Source organism: Python bivittatus, unplaced genomic scaffold (assembly GCF_059951505.1).
Source record: "Python bivittatus isolate LINGU-HERP-01145 unplaced genomic scaffold, Pbiv_v1 ctg000980_np1212, whole genome shotgun sequence".
Taxonomy (NCBI): domain Eukaryota; kingdom Metazoa; phylum Chordata; class Lepidosauria; order Squamata; family Pythonidae; genus Python; species Python bivittatus.
In genome coordinates, this window is record NW_028277125.1 from 4822685 (window position 1) to 4836525 (window position 13841).

The 13841-nt window shown below is 45.5% G+C and overlaps 1 protein-coding gene across 1 annotated transcript in view; it reads right to left on the reverse strand.

The window, feature by feature from the left end:
* Positions 1 to 1903: 1903 nt before the first annotated feature.
* The window catches only part of RNPEPL1 (arginyl aminopeptidase like 1), a 29177-nt gene continuing 17239 nt past the window's right edge, over positions 1904 to 13841 (reverse strand). Inside the window, exons 6-11 of the mRNA XM_088132674.1 lie at positions 13366 to 13479; positions 11442 to 11554; positions 10024 to 10132; positions 7924 to 8151; positions 5498 to 5640; positions 1904 to 3982 (exon numbers count right to left, since the gene is read on the reverse strand). Of these exons, the coding sequence (XP_087988800.1) occupies positions 3713 to 3982; positions 5498 to 5640; positions 7924 to 8151; positions 10024 to 10132; positions 11442 to 11554; positions 13366 to 13479 (977 nt within the window). The 3' untranslated portion in view covers positions 1904 to 3712. The remainder of the gene's footprint in view (positions 3983 to 5497; positions 5641 to 7923; positions 8152 to 10023; positions 10133 to 11441; positions 11555 to 13365; positions 13480 to 13841) is intronic.

Consider the following 13841-nt stretch of genomic DNA (forward strand, 5'->3'; position numbering starts at 1 on the left):
TTCGCCGGAGGAAAAGAACAACATGTCCCGGCAGCCCTTTGGAACCCTCCTCCCGCTCCCCCGCCCGCCCACGACGGAACGGGCTGGAAGACTGAGCTCCGCTTGCCTCGCCGAGGCTCAGTTCGGGCGCAGGGCGCAGAGCGCAGGCGCGGGAGCCTCGGCGCCTCAACTGCGGCCCCGCCCCTTTTGGGGCGCGCGGTGGCTCCCCTCAGCTGCCCCCGAAGCCGGGACGAGTCTTCTGCCCCGCCGAGCCGTTGCCGGCAGCCTTGGCTGGGGCAGTAGGCGGGGGGGGGAGGGAGGGACTCCCCAAAAACGGCGCTCCGCAGTTCAGGAGGCAGCCAAACGGAGGACCGGGAGGCTCTCCCCGGAGTCCAGCGACCGTCCATCCCTCATCATGAAGGACGGGGCTTTTTTCCCAGAGAGCTGTGCATTAGATTTATTTAATTATTTCCCTGGTTTTGCTCTTGAATTTTCCTTGGTGAAGCAAGGTGATAAACATAAGCCATCATCATCATCATCATCATCATCATCCTTATTCGGCTAATCTACAATTCGGTTCACAGCCAAAGACGGGTGGAAACTTAATAATTCAAGTCCTAACCAAGCACCTAAACGACTAAGGCAGCGTCTGAGGATACAGGCAGTTCCAAGCAGGGTATTGTTTTCTGAAATTAGGACGGTCAGGTCCGATAAATTCAAAATTTCCAAATATCGAGAGTCCTTTAGGTATTGCTCCAAGGGCTCCAATCACGACTGGTATTATTTTCTGGGTTTTGCGCTTGAATTTTCCTTGAAGTTATAAACGTAAGCCATTATTATTATTTTTTCCTTATGGACCTCTTTCAGATTTGCCGTTTTCAGGTTTGTCCTCCTATTTTTTTCCAAGAAAAGATGGTCACTGCAGCCAAAAGGAACTTGCATTTGGGACTGCAGGCTGTTCTTTCAGGGATGAAGTTAGCCTTAGCTGGAAGGCTTCTGGTTAAAAAGCCTAACGTGTAATTGGAGCCTTTGAAGTTGATTTCTCCAGCATTTCTCTTTACTGGTAAGGTTCCGTTTTCTGCAATAATACTTCTACAGCAGTGTTTCTCAAACTTGGCAACTTTTAAGATGTGTGGACTTCAATTCCCAGAATTCCCCAGCCAGCCATGAATTGAAGTCCACAGAGTTTAAAGTTGTCAAGTTTGAGAAAGCCGTGTTAGTAATACCGACTTGTTCAAAGGCATCGTAGTATTTGGGCAGCTACATGCATGCGTGTGTAACCAGCTGCACAGCCCTCCATGGCTAAATGCGCTTCCCTCTGCTCTCCCTTGCCTTTTCAGGAGCACGCATACACGGGCACCCCACTTTACAGAGGTCCAAGCTTTTAACTAAGGCTTAATTCCCTTAGAAGTTGGATTTTCAGGGAATGTGTTTATTTACAGGTGCTACATTTCTGCTGTAGCGATTTATTGCCTCATCTGGAGTCACCCAACACTTGTGCCAACATAACAATAAGGAGGACAAAGCTTTACCTTCAACAGGGGTTGGGTACTACCATGAAGATGCTCCAAGTCTCTAGGGCAGAAAGGTGGGGATACACCACTTTCACACCTCAACTGATGTGCATTGCATATTGTATTGCCAAGTGAAACAAAACCTTTTTAAAATGTAGCTTTAAAATAATGGTTGGAAAAAGGTGTCATGCAATGAGTTTTCAAGCATGGAGTCAGGGATGTCCACACGGGTCAAAAAAGTCCAGATGGCTGCCACAAAGTTAGAGCCCCACCCTTTCTATGTGCTCTGTTGTAGCAGCTCAACTGTCTGGAGTCTGTCTTTAGCAAAGTTCTGCATCTCTTGCACCCACATTCTAATATCCTTATGATACTGTAAATAGCTGGGGGAGACAACCACAAAACTCCGAAAGTCACAAAGTTTAGTTTAATTCAACATTTATAAGTGATGTTATTGTAAGGCATCCATGTACATCTCCAAGGAATTTCCCCCTGGGTTGCATACATTCTCCTGGAAAAAATAAAAATGCAGGATAACAGAGCTTAGGATGGCAGGAAGGTGTAGTGGTTGTGGTCTCTGCCAGACTGGAACAGGTGTCAAAAGGGCTGCAAACCAAGCACTTTAGAAGTGGAACGTATGTCTGGGGAGATGCCAGCCCTGCACGTTTCCAAATAAAGGAGGAATCCCAGAGCCAAAAAGCCAAATTATCCCAACCCGACTGAAGCGACTTTGGAGTCCAACTTCATTATTGCTTTTCCTCCTTTTGTCTGAAGCCAAGAGTCACCCCAGGTGAAAATACATTTCAAGGGAAACAGAGCAAAGGAAGAGGAAACAGACAATTTAAGCACCTCTGTGGATCTGGAACTAGTTTTCACAAGGCAGGTGGCGGCAGACAGGCATCCTCCCTGCCAGAGCTGGACACAGAGTGGTATCCAGGGGTTCCTCTGCCCGTCTTTTCCAGGACAGAGAATAAATATTACTCTTGAACAAGGGAGGTATGTGCAGAAAGAAATCCCAGAGTTGCTTTGGTAAAACACGTGAAAAGGGTGTGAGCTCGTGTGCAGGGAACACGGGCAAAGGAAGCCACCAGCGGCACCCTCCAAAGGTGCAGTCTCAAGGATGGAGGACAAGTCAGTATGTCTACAGCAGAGTCAGGACACCTTTTTTTTTTTTTTGCAAAGATTTAACATTCCTATTTTACTTTTTTGGAAGGAAAATTAAACAGAACATTGCACTGTTGCATTTGGTGACTGGCCACTGACTTCAGTGGCACAATCTTGAAAGGCCTTCCCACCCCTGCTTAGCAGAGGGTGCCTAGTACACCGTAACCCTTGGGGCATGCTGGTCTCCGAAGAAAGCAAAGCAATTTTAACACACCCACGTTCCTACCCCACACCCCTAAGGTTTCTTCTTCCGCCCCATCCTTTGCTTCGGATGAAGCTTCTCTATAAAGCCTGCTGTGCATTCACCCTCAGCTTGTCAACCCCCACCCAAATCTCTTAATAGCTGACCCCTAACCATTTTCACCATTTTCCTGAAATCTAGGCATTGCCTGGAAGAAATCTTTCATTCTTCAGGACTCTGAATCACAAGCAGAGCGTCAAATGGAACAGATTCCCACATTACTTTCAACAGTTTCATGAGTCACAAGCAGAGCATAAAACAGAACAGATTCCCACGTTCCTTTAAACAGTTTCATTCATATATATATATGAATGAATCCCATTCATGTGTGTGTGTGTACATATACACACACAATGAATGAGAGAAGACAGAGTGCTTTGCAGAGCACTGCCCCGCCTTCAAATCACCATGATCCTGATAAATTTTTCTTTTCTTAGTGCGTGGACAGCATGTGGCCAGTGATGATTCTGTCTCCTTCAAGGCTTGGAGGGCGACAAACAAAACGCCTGTCAAGTGCTGGAAACGCTCTTTGTTGGCAGAAACAAAAATCAACCTGGAGTTCACATTCATGATGCATCAAGGCAAAAGAGCCACCTGATACCAGTCGCTGCTTAGAGTTAGAAAAAGGTACATCCCTGATATCTCGCTGTGCCTCGGGGGTCAGGCACCTGAAGGCACATAGGACTCTCAATGTACACGTGGGGAGGAATTTAAAAAATCCAGCCCCCCAGCAGTGGCACAAAGGGCAAGAGGGCAGTACTAGGTCAGCGTTCTTGCTGGCCCCTCCAGCTTCCAAGGCCTGGCATGAGCTGGAGAGCTATGCAGACACATTGACGTCCCTGAGAGAAACAGCACCGTGCGCAGCTCCTCTGTCCTCGAGCTCAGCAGCTGGAGGGTCCACCGTGACAGCAGCTGCGTCCGTGGCAAGGAGTGGCGGGTTCAAGCCCTGGGTCAAGATCTGATGAATGGTCTTCCGCAGATTTGGGTGGAGCTGGTTCTGGGTCTGGAAAAAAACTTCTAAGGCAAAGGACTTGAGGGTGCCGGTGCAGAGGTCCTCATACAACGGAATAGTGTACATCCGGGACATCTGCGGTGCAAGCAGAAGGAGCCGAGTGTCATTCCAAGAGACTCATGTTGAGTCAGAATTGGATGGTCATAATAACCAAGACCTGGTACCAGCTACGAATTAAGTAGTCAAAGGCTGAATCTGTCCTAAAACTCCTGCTTTCTCTCCCAGCCAAAGCTCCTTATCTGCAGCAGGGGAATAATTGTGGCCTACCTTACTGAGTTGTGGCCAGTTAATGTCTCTTAAGCACTTGGAAATCTCTTTGCTGCCACCTAGTGGCCCATTCCCCCAGGATAAGCAGGGAGGCCTACAGGTAGTCCTCGCTTAACAACCACAATTGGGACCGGAATTTAGGTCGCTAAGTGATGCAGTTGTTAAGCGAGATGTCACGACTGCTTCACTTAGCGACGGCAATCCCAGCAATTCCCCTTGCCATCGTTAAGCAAATTTTACCAGTCTTTAACCGAGCACCCACCCCAATCCAAGCCATCCCAGGCTTGCTCCCTCCCAGCCCCAAGCCTCAGTCAAGTAAGCAACTGCCTTCAACTCCCCTCGCCCACCTACCTCACCTCCAGCTGGGTGCAAAAGGCAAAAGGCTGGTGCAGGGAACTGGGAGAGAAGGCAGCTGGGTGAATGAATATTTGCTGATGCTTCCTGGCTGCTGCAGCTTGCTGACTTTTGCTGGGATAGGCTGGGGTGGCTGAGACTTCCAGGGGTGGCTGTGGCTTCACACTGTGCTGTGGTTCAGGCGCTTCTTGCAACCGCAGAGCCACGCAGTTTTGAGGCTGCTTGCCACCGCACAACGCAGGGTGCAGGGGACCAAAAGGGCATGGGTGGGGAGGAGATAGGGGATGGGGGGAATTGAAATGCCCCTGTGGTCGTAAGTGCAGGCAGGCTACCAAGTGCCTGAATTTTGATCACATGACCACAGGGGTGCTGCAATGGCCATAACTTCTGGTACTGGTCATAAGTCACTTTTTTCAGTAGGTTCGTAACTCCAAATGGTCGCTGAATGAATGGTCATTAAGCGAGGACTACCTGTATTTATTCCATTATTGCTTGTGTTTATCGGATTTATATCCTGCCTTTTGGTTCAAGGAGGCATACACAGTGTTCCCTCTTGCCCTTTATCCCCCAACAAAACCCCTGTGGGGTAGGTTGGGCTGTGAGAGAGTATGACTGGCCCAATTTTTAGCAAAAAGCTGGGTCTGTCTGGGGTGGGGGGAATTAGTTTCCTAATTCTAAATTAGGAAAGCTAAAGCTTAAAGCTAAATTAGGAAAAGCAGGGGCTCAAACCACTTAGGTAAACAGCAATCAGCCACGGGGGAGTCAAGTGGAGCTGAAACTACACTGCTTACACTATGGAATTGAACACAAAGGTATCTGCCCACAGTCCTCCCTTTCCACTGCCTCAGCCAACAAACGCCATACAAACATCTATTCCCGGGACCAAGCATCAGAAATTCCCAGGCCTTTGTACATCAACAGGTCTCACACCCTGAGCAACACAAAGCTTTTCAACCCAGCAGCTGGTACCTGGGTTTCCAAGAAGCGACGGACTTTATGAAGGTCGGGATAGTAATCGTTGCGGACAATGATCTGCAGCCAGCGGATACGAATCTCAGCATTCATGTTGTCCAGCTGGGCTGAGTAGCATTCAGACAACTTTGTTATCACCTCTGTGGAGGACAAAATTTATCTTATTTGCTTTTATTTTCTTTATTTGATTTAGAGGCTGTCCAACTCTGCAATGACTCTGGGTGGCTCATGTGTGTGTATATAGATTAATTTCTGGAAAGTCATTACAGTGGAAATAATATGGATCTCGTTCCTGTGGCTCCACCACAGATCATCAACAAGAGTGACCAGGGTTCTTGCCGTATTGAACCTGGCCTAAAAGCCAACTGAAATGGGTCTATATAATCCACTTCCTCCAGGATTCTCTGGAACTAAAGCCTGACCACCCTTTCTACCACCTTCCCCCAAAAATGGAGACTGGACAGAAATTGTCCAGGATGGTTGGGTCCAGCAAAGGCCTCTTCAGGAGATGGCTCACCACAGTGTCTTTCAAGGCTGTGGGGACTGCCACCTCCCTCAGAGAACCAGACATCACTGCATGAGCCCAACCCCAGGTCACCTCCTGGGGCCAAAAGACATTGAACATGAGAGAGAGAAAAAACACATCCCCCACACAGGAACTGTGGTCATCTAGAAGTAGCTCAGAGCCTACTGGAGATTCCATCAGAAAGCCTAACTCAATCCAGGAAGGTTGTTCAGCCAGATCAAAGTATAACAATATTCCTAGTTTTTAGGCTCAGTCTGCCATTTCTTAAAATTAATAGTGATGAACTGTCTTCCACTGGCTAAGCTGTAATGTGATTAGTTTGGTTTTGAAGTAGGACATGTGAATCCAGAATTCAAGTAGTATAAATTTAATACCACTTGATTGCTGGCTCCTGTGCCTAATTATACAGTGGTACCTCTAGTTACGAACACCCCTACTTACGAATTTTTCGAGATACGACCAGCTCCGGCCCCAAAAATTTACCTCGACTTGCGAACTCACCTCGACTTACGAACCAGATCCGCGGCCATTTTCTGCCCGTTCCGCGTGGTCCGCGGCCATTTTCCGCCCGTTCCCCATGGTCCGCGGCCGTTTTACCGCCCTGCCGCGTGGTCCGCGACCATTTTCCGCACGACACGTGGTCCACGGCCATTTTTCCGCCCGACACGTGATCCGCGGCCATTTTTCCACCCATGACACATGGTCTGCGGCCATTTTTCCGCCCCTGACGTGTGGTCCGCGGATGCCGGAACGGATTAACGGTAATTACATTGAACCTTATGGGAAAATTTGCCTCATGTTGCGACCAATTCGAGTTGCAACCAGAGTCACAGAACGGATTAAATTCGTAACTCAAGGTTCCACTGTACTAAGAATTCAGTATTACTGCCTGGCTGCATCCTTTAATCTTATGCAAAGGCCTGACTCACAAATCATGCTGAGCCAAGGTTTGGCAAAAACACCAACACATAACATGCCATAAACCACTCAACACACTAATAGTAAAATCACATAAGCCAATTAGCGCATTATGAGTCATGTGAAGCCAATCTTTGACTTCCATTCCATTTTACCTGGAGCACTTTTTTATTTTTGCTTTATTTATTTAATAAAACAGAAGGGAAGAGGAAGTAGAATGAATAAATCAGAGGAAAAAAAAGAAAAAAGAAACTAATATAACCATGTTTTATATTATAGTTTTGCTGTATATTGTTTAAATTGTTTTGTTCTTTTGGTTTTAATTTTTTTTTCAGCCACCTAGAGTCACTATAGAGAGATGGGCAGCTATATAATTGACTGAATGAATGAATGAAAGAATGAAAGAGTTATACAGTTGGACATATGAAAATATTAAACTTTATCTAAAAGTTAATATAGGTATAGGTAGATCTCACTTAACAACTGTTCTGTTTAGCAACCGTTTGAAGTTACAACAGTGCTGGAAAGATAACTTAATGACCAGTCGTTACATTTATGACTGTTGCAGAGTCCACATGGTCACATGATCAAGATTGGGCGGTTCGCAACTGGCAGGCATTTATGACCATCACAGCATCCCACCATTTGCGACCTTCACAGCCAGCTTTTGACAAGCAGAGTCAATAGAGAAGCCAGCAGTAAAACTGCAAGTCATGGTCAGGTGACGTCTTACTTAACAACCATGGGCGATTCACTTAATGACCACCGCAGAAGTGAGGTCATAAGCCCATCGCAGTCATGTGATGTTTTGCTTAGCAACCGCGATGCTTAGTGATGGAGTTGCTGGTCCCAATTGTGGTTGCTAAGTGAGGACTACCTCTACTTACTTCCTCCCAGAACAAAGCAACTTTAGGACACTGCAAAAGCATGGATTTTAATGAAGTGTCAGTCTCCTTGCATCTCCAACCACAAAGCTCACCGTGTGGCAGGGGCGACCCATCCAGTAACCTATCCAGGAAAAGCACCGTTTGGAATGTTCGCCACTCGGTGATGTCGACGCTGTTAGCAGCAGCTCCGGCATCCAGAGGCTCCATGGTCCAGAGATGGAACAGCGTCTCCACTGGCTGGGTCAGGCTGGATCCCTGAGATAAGTCTGGTTCAATTAAAGGAGGTCCTGTTGCACTGAGCCAGCGGTCAAACTCTAGTCCTGAAACAGATTTGCCAACAAGGATCAAATTGGAAACATCCTGCAGGTGTGCCGAGTACCTGCTGCTGTGTTCTCTCAGTCAGGTTTGCACAGAAAGCTTCCACCAACAAATCAGCTGGCAACATTTGTGTAACACACTCAACTCAGCTGATTTGGGGTTAGTTTTTTAAGGCTCAGCTGGTTGGGTATACCAAGCCTGTTTAATGAATTTACAGTTCAGATAATGCTGAGTGCTCTTCATAAGTGCAGTACAATCAGGGTTTGACTGCTGGCCCAGCCCTATCTGCTCTGGCTCACAGTGGATTTCTTAGGTAAGACCCTCTCTCAAAGTTGCTGCTGTTTTGGGGAAAACAGGAGGCAGGAGTATTATGTGCACCACCTTTATAAATGAATATAAATCATCATCATCAGAGACAGAAATGTTCCCTAGCTCTGCAGCAAGAGATGGTCTTCAAGACCAAGGACACAATGGGACTTTTGGTCTATCACAGTACTATAGCACAAAGCTCCCAGATTTGACAACCACACGTCTGAATTATCTCCAGAGGCCCAAGACAACCACCCTATGTGCCTTTTCTTTCTATCAATTAATCTATGTAATTCACATCCTGCATTTCTGCTGTGGCAAGCGCTCCAACCAGCTAAAGCAACTTAAAAATAAAGACGATACAATGGTAAAAATACAAGTTAAAAATAATGTTAGCACGGAAGGAGTGCTAACAATTTAACAGATAAAAACCTGGCAAAATGGACTCATATTTATGCATTTCTTCAATGCTGAGAAAGTGGGGGCCAAAGGTAATTCTGAAGGGAGTCTATTTGATAGTTTAGAAGCAATGATGGAGAAGACCCAAACCTGCATCCTAGAAAGACAGGCTTGGATCTGTAAGAGGGCTTCTTCTGCTGATCTGGAGAGGTTCATAATGGAAGAGGCCATCCCTTAGACAGTCAGACTTTAAGATGTTTAGGGCTTTATCCAGAGAGCCAGTTTGGTGTAGTGGTTAAGGCAATGGGGCTAGTAACCAGAAGACGTGAGTTCAAGTCCTGCCTTAGGCACAAACCCAGCTGGGTGACCTTGGGCCAGTCCCTCCCTCTCAGCCCTAGGAAGGAGGCAAGGGCAAACCACCTCTGAAATTTTGCCAAGAAAACTGCAGGGACTTGTCCAGGCAGTCACCAGGAGTCAACACTGACTTGGAGGCAATCAATCAATCAATGCTTTATCCGCACTTGGTAAACAACTGGCAACCAACATGGCTCTTTCAGTACAAGCTTTATGATTATCTCAGTATCTCATATCTCTTTGCAGTCTCACTGCTGCATTTTGCACCAATGGCAATTTATGGACCCCTTTCAAGAGTATAACCTTGGAATAACCTAAGTTAGCCAAGGGCTACTGGGAGATCAAAGTGCTCTATGTACCAGCTGCTAAAGAGGCTCAGAACTGTCCCTCCCTTCATAGCTGAGGCCGAATTTGTAGAGAAGGCCTATCCCATCTACAGCTGAAGCTGACTGATTCACAAGGGTGGCCTGCCTACAAAACCCTCTATCCTAATCTACCATGCAATTTTTGCACTACTAAAAAGTTCCTTAGTGTGCAAGTGTGCAAAAACAGCAGCTGAATGTCAGCCAGGGAAAATGTGTGTTGTAGCTTCACTGTTTCCCTGGCCCCTTCTCTTCTTTTGGGTTTGGGCTGCAAGACAGGGAACAACTGGGTGGGAATGAACTTTATCCCATCTTTGCCCCAGTCAAAAGTAGACCCATGTGGCGCATTCACTGAAGAAACAGGATGCTAGCAGTTGTCTCCTACATCTGGGCAATACTCCTAAGGTCGTGTGTGTGTGTGTTACATTCTGTCAAGGTCCCCTTTCCCACCTGCTTTGCAATCAATGCATTGTTCTTTCAGTTCTGGAAAGAACGCCAGGAAGGAATCCAACAGATCTTGGGCTACAACGCTTGTGAACTTGTACTTCTCAATATAGGCCTGAAAGAGAGGAATACGTTATGTATTTATGTACATTGTTTTTATTGTATTTTAATTAATATTTATTCTTGTTTTCTTGTAAACTGCCCAGAGTCACTCCTTGAGTGAGATGGGAGGTGACTGAAGTTGAAATATAAATTAAACAAACGAACAATGGGTTACAGAATTCACAGAAACACCAAGGTCTAGCCAGGTCACAGAAACTGGGGGACAGGGCATGGACATTATCAGAAAAGCAACAGAGATGGGGCAAACATGCTAGGGAACAAAGTAAAATATTACAATTAAGGGAGCTCTTGTTCTCCAAGAGGAAGCAGCAGAAAATGATCAAGGTTTAGATAAACCAAGAATAGCCATGCTGCACTTCTAATGCTCTGACACATAAATCCCCCCCACCCAGAAAACTTCCAAAGGTCATTCATCCGTCATAATATCTTTCTTTAAACAACAGTGGGCTCCAGTTTTTTATGATGGCGCAGTAATTTAGGAGACTGAAGCTAAATTCTGAAATAAAATCAATAATGCTTCAGAGTTTTTAGCAAGTGGGTGTAGGGGTATATTCACATGCACTAGAGACCTTCAGATATTCTGCACCAAACTGAATCTATGTTGGCTAAATGCTGACAGACCCAGGAGCCACTGCTGAGAAAAGAAAGGCATTTTCAGGAAGAACGCAATGGCAAAACTTTTTCCTACTTTTGCCTTAAAAGCTACCGAACCATGTCTCTATAGTAATCAGAGTAGTACTTACACTAAAGGGATTTTAAACACATACATAGTATGTGCACGCAACCCCTCTCAATCTTTCTCAGGTGGCCTTATTGGATCTTGAAAAAAAGCTAAGAAGGGTTGAACCTAATTTATTCTTGGATGGGAGACCACCAGGTGTCAAATCCCAATGCTAGATTGGGAAGTTGGAAAAAGGAAGGAGGCAATGACAAAACATTTCCATGTTGCTGCCAAAAAATCTACACAGACGTGACTATCAGCCAAGCTTGACCTAATGAAGTCTTTACTTTTGCTTCCTGTGTTCTCATGTTACTACTTGTTTACTTGTTACTCTCAGAAAAGCTTTAGTCAGGTTATGCCAGAGTAATACACACCAAGACGCTTTGCTGGTATGTTCCAACTAGTGATCCTACTTCCAAACCAATGACTGAGATCTAAACTCCACCCTTGGTTTTTTGGTGGGGTCATCTGTTTTTCTGAAGGATTCAACTGAAATCCATGGGCAAGGTTGAAGGTGTGTTAGGTATTCATGGGCACCCATGAATACATTCCCCTCCAACCCCCAAACCAGGTTACTAACTCGGAGAAAGGCATCAAAATGTGCTGGCTCTCCGCACAGCTGAGACAGGTAGTAAACAAAGCAGAACCCTTTCTCGTACGTAAAGAGGTTCATCAGATTGCTGGGATTCACACCTGGAAAAAAAAAAAAGGAAGGAGTGAAGGAGGGACTTCTGATATGGTTATAGGAAAAAAATGGCAATATACATTTTCGGGGGCATCATTTTCTTCCCCTTCAAATTATGTCTTTTTTTAGAATTTACTTTTCTAGAACTATCACTGTACATATTCTATAAATGCAAAGCCCGGGATCAAAGAGCTGACAAATCAGCTTCAGAGTCAGAAACTGGACTCTGGCTTAGCATGTTCTGTGAACCCAGCCAAGCAGTGTTTATCCCACAAGCTATGATGAACCAAGCCATCGTTTCCTCTCTTCACCTCCTGCTGTGGTCAAACAGCAACTTTCATTTTGGTAGTTCCTTGAACAATTCACCCAGAGGAGAAGGGAAAGAAAAGGTGCACCCATATTCCTGTGGCTATAAAAAGAAAACATGCTTGGCCACCTCCCATTAACTGGATTCACCATGTAACTGGGGAGCAATTTCTTCGGTTCGTTGTGTGCAAGAGTGGTGTGGCTTAGGCAAATTTTGGAGATCTCCTTTCTGGGGTCATAAAGACAGACACATATAGGGGAAGGATGTGAATTCAAGACTCATATAAGTGCCTGAGATTCTTATACAGAGACACTTACTCTAGAGCAGTGTTTCTCAACCTCCACACATCTTAAAGTTGCTGAGGCTGAGAAATACTGCTCCAGAAAATTGGATACAGGGTTACAGTTTTAAAGGGAATACACCATCCTGGTTTATTATTGTATTAAGTTATTGTTGTTGTTGTTGCATTAAGCCAGGGTATACTGAACAAACCACAATGGGATGGGCTCATGCTAAGCCTTAAATCATATTTATAAATCACAACACTTTAAACCTTAAGCTTAGTGGCTTCACGCAATGCTTACACTTTCAGACAGATACACATTCATACAGGAAACAGGCCTAACTCCGAATGTTTACAACCTAAGTAAACCCACTGTCTCTTAGCCCAGATCTTGCAATTTCATCAAATTTTCACAAATATTCTAATTTCAGACAGGGGAGTTTAAACAAAAAATCACAATCAGGACACACACTCGGTACACCAAACATAAAGTAATTATTTCTTAGCATATTTTAATTGCTTTTTACAGTTACAAGTCCCGTCCTCCCCTCCTGCCCCAGTCCTTCCATGTATTTGTGGAGTTTTCAGCTAGTTACAGCTACCACTAGTTGATTAAACATGAGTACAAGTAGAAATTCAGTCCCTCCTGCTGACAGGGGCCTTCATATCTAACAGTGTCCCTGAACTGCGGCTGGAAAGGGGGCAGGTGTAGGCATCAAATTGGGATATGCACGCAATGATGCTGTCATGCAAATGCTGTGACTTCCCTACCACAGTCAGATGCTGGGTCAGCCCTTCAAGGTCAACAAGGCTGAGAAGCAGGACCAGCAGGGTTCCAAGAATAATGTTGTTGTTATTATTGTGGTATAATAACAGAATCTTGAAAGCCTGCCAGAGTTTCTCCCTACTACATCTCACACTAAACAAAATCAAAGTGGGGTTCTTTCTGGTGGATTCTTCTTCTGCCCTTAACGTTCTGAACTTCTTCCTTTTCCTTAACGTTCACCTCTGCCCAGTTCCCAGGGCCTGTTTGCATTCCTTCTCGGGATGTCAGGATAATCTTGACATCTGCCTATCAGCAGGCACAAGTTGTCATTTGAGTTCATGGTGGCTTCTTACAGACGCCACGGGGCTCCAGGGCAAAGAAAATGGAAGAGCATGCATTTATGCGCAAGAAGGCAAATCTGTTGGCTTGATTTATGAAAGACAAGACCCAGCCACCTTATTACCTGGTTCAAGTTTAACCTGAAGTTTGCTAACAGGATTGTCCTCCCCAAGGAGCTTCATTTGTCTGTGAAGGGCATCAAGGCGGAAGGCTGTCTCCAGACATGTAAAAGCAGCACCTGTCCCCCAAAATGCATGTATTTTAATCTGAGACCTGTAATATTTCCAGATTATGCAGAATTTCAGATGCCTCTGCCTTCCAACATATGACGCCTACCCCTCTGTATATTTTTTCTCCATAAATCCTGTCCTCTCAAACACTTGCTTTTATTCCATCCTTGCTCTGAACCCTTCCCTGATCCAAGCTGCATGGCCTCATTACATTGCTCCACTCAATCTTGCTTGCTGTCTTCCTGAAGCATATCTGTCCCATCTTACTGCAATCTGAGCACTTCAGCCACTGGTAGTCTACCCCACCCATCTGTGACATCATGGTAGCTCAATTAATCACCGCCAGAGGCAATAGGTAATCTTATGCCCT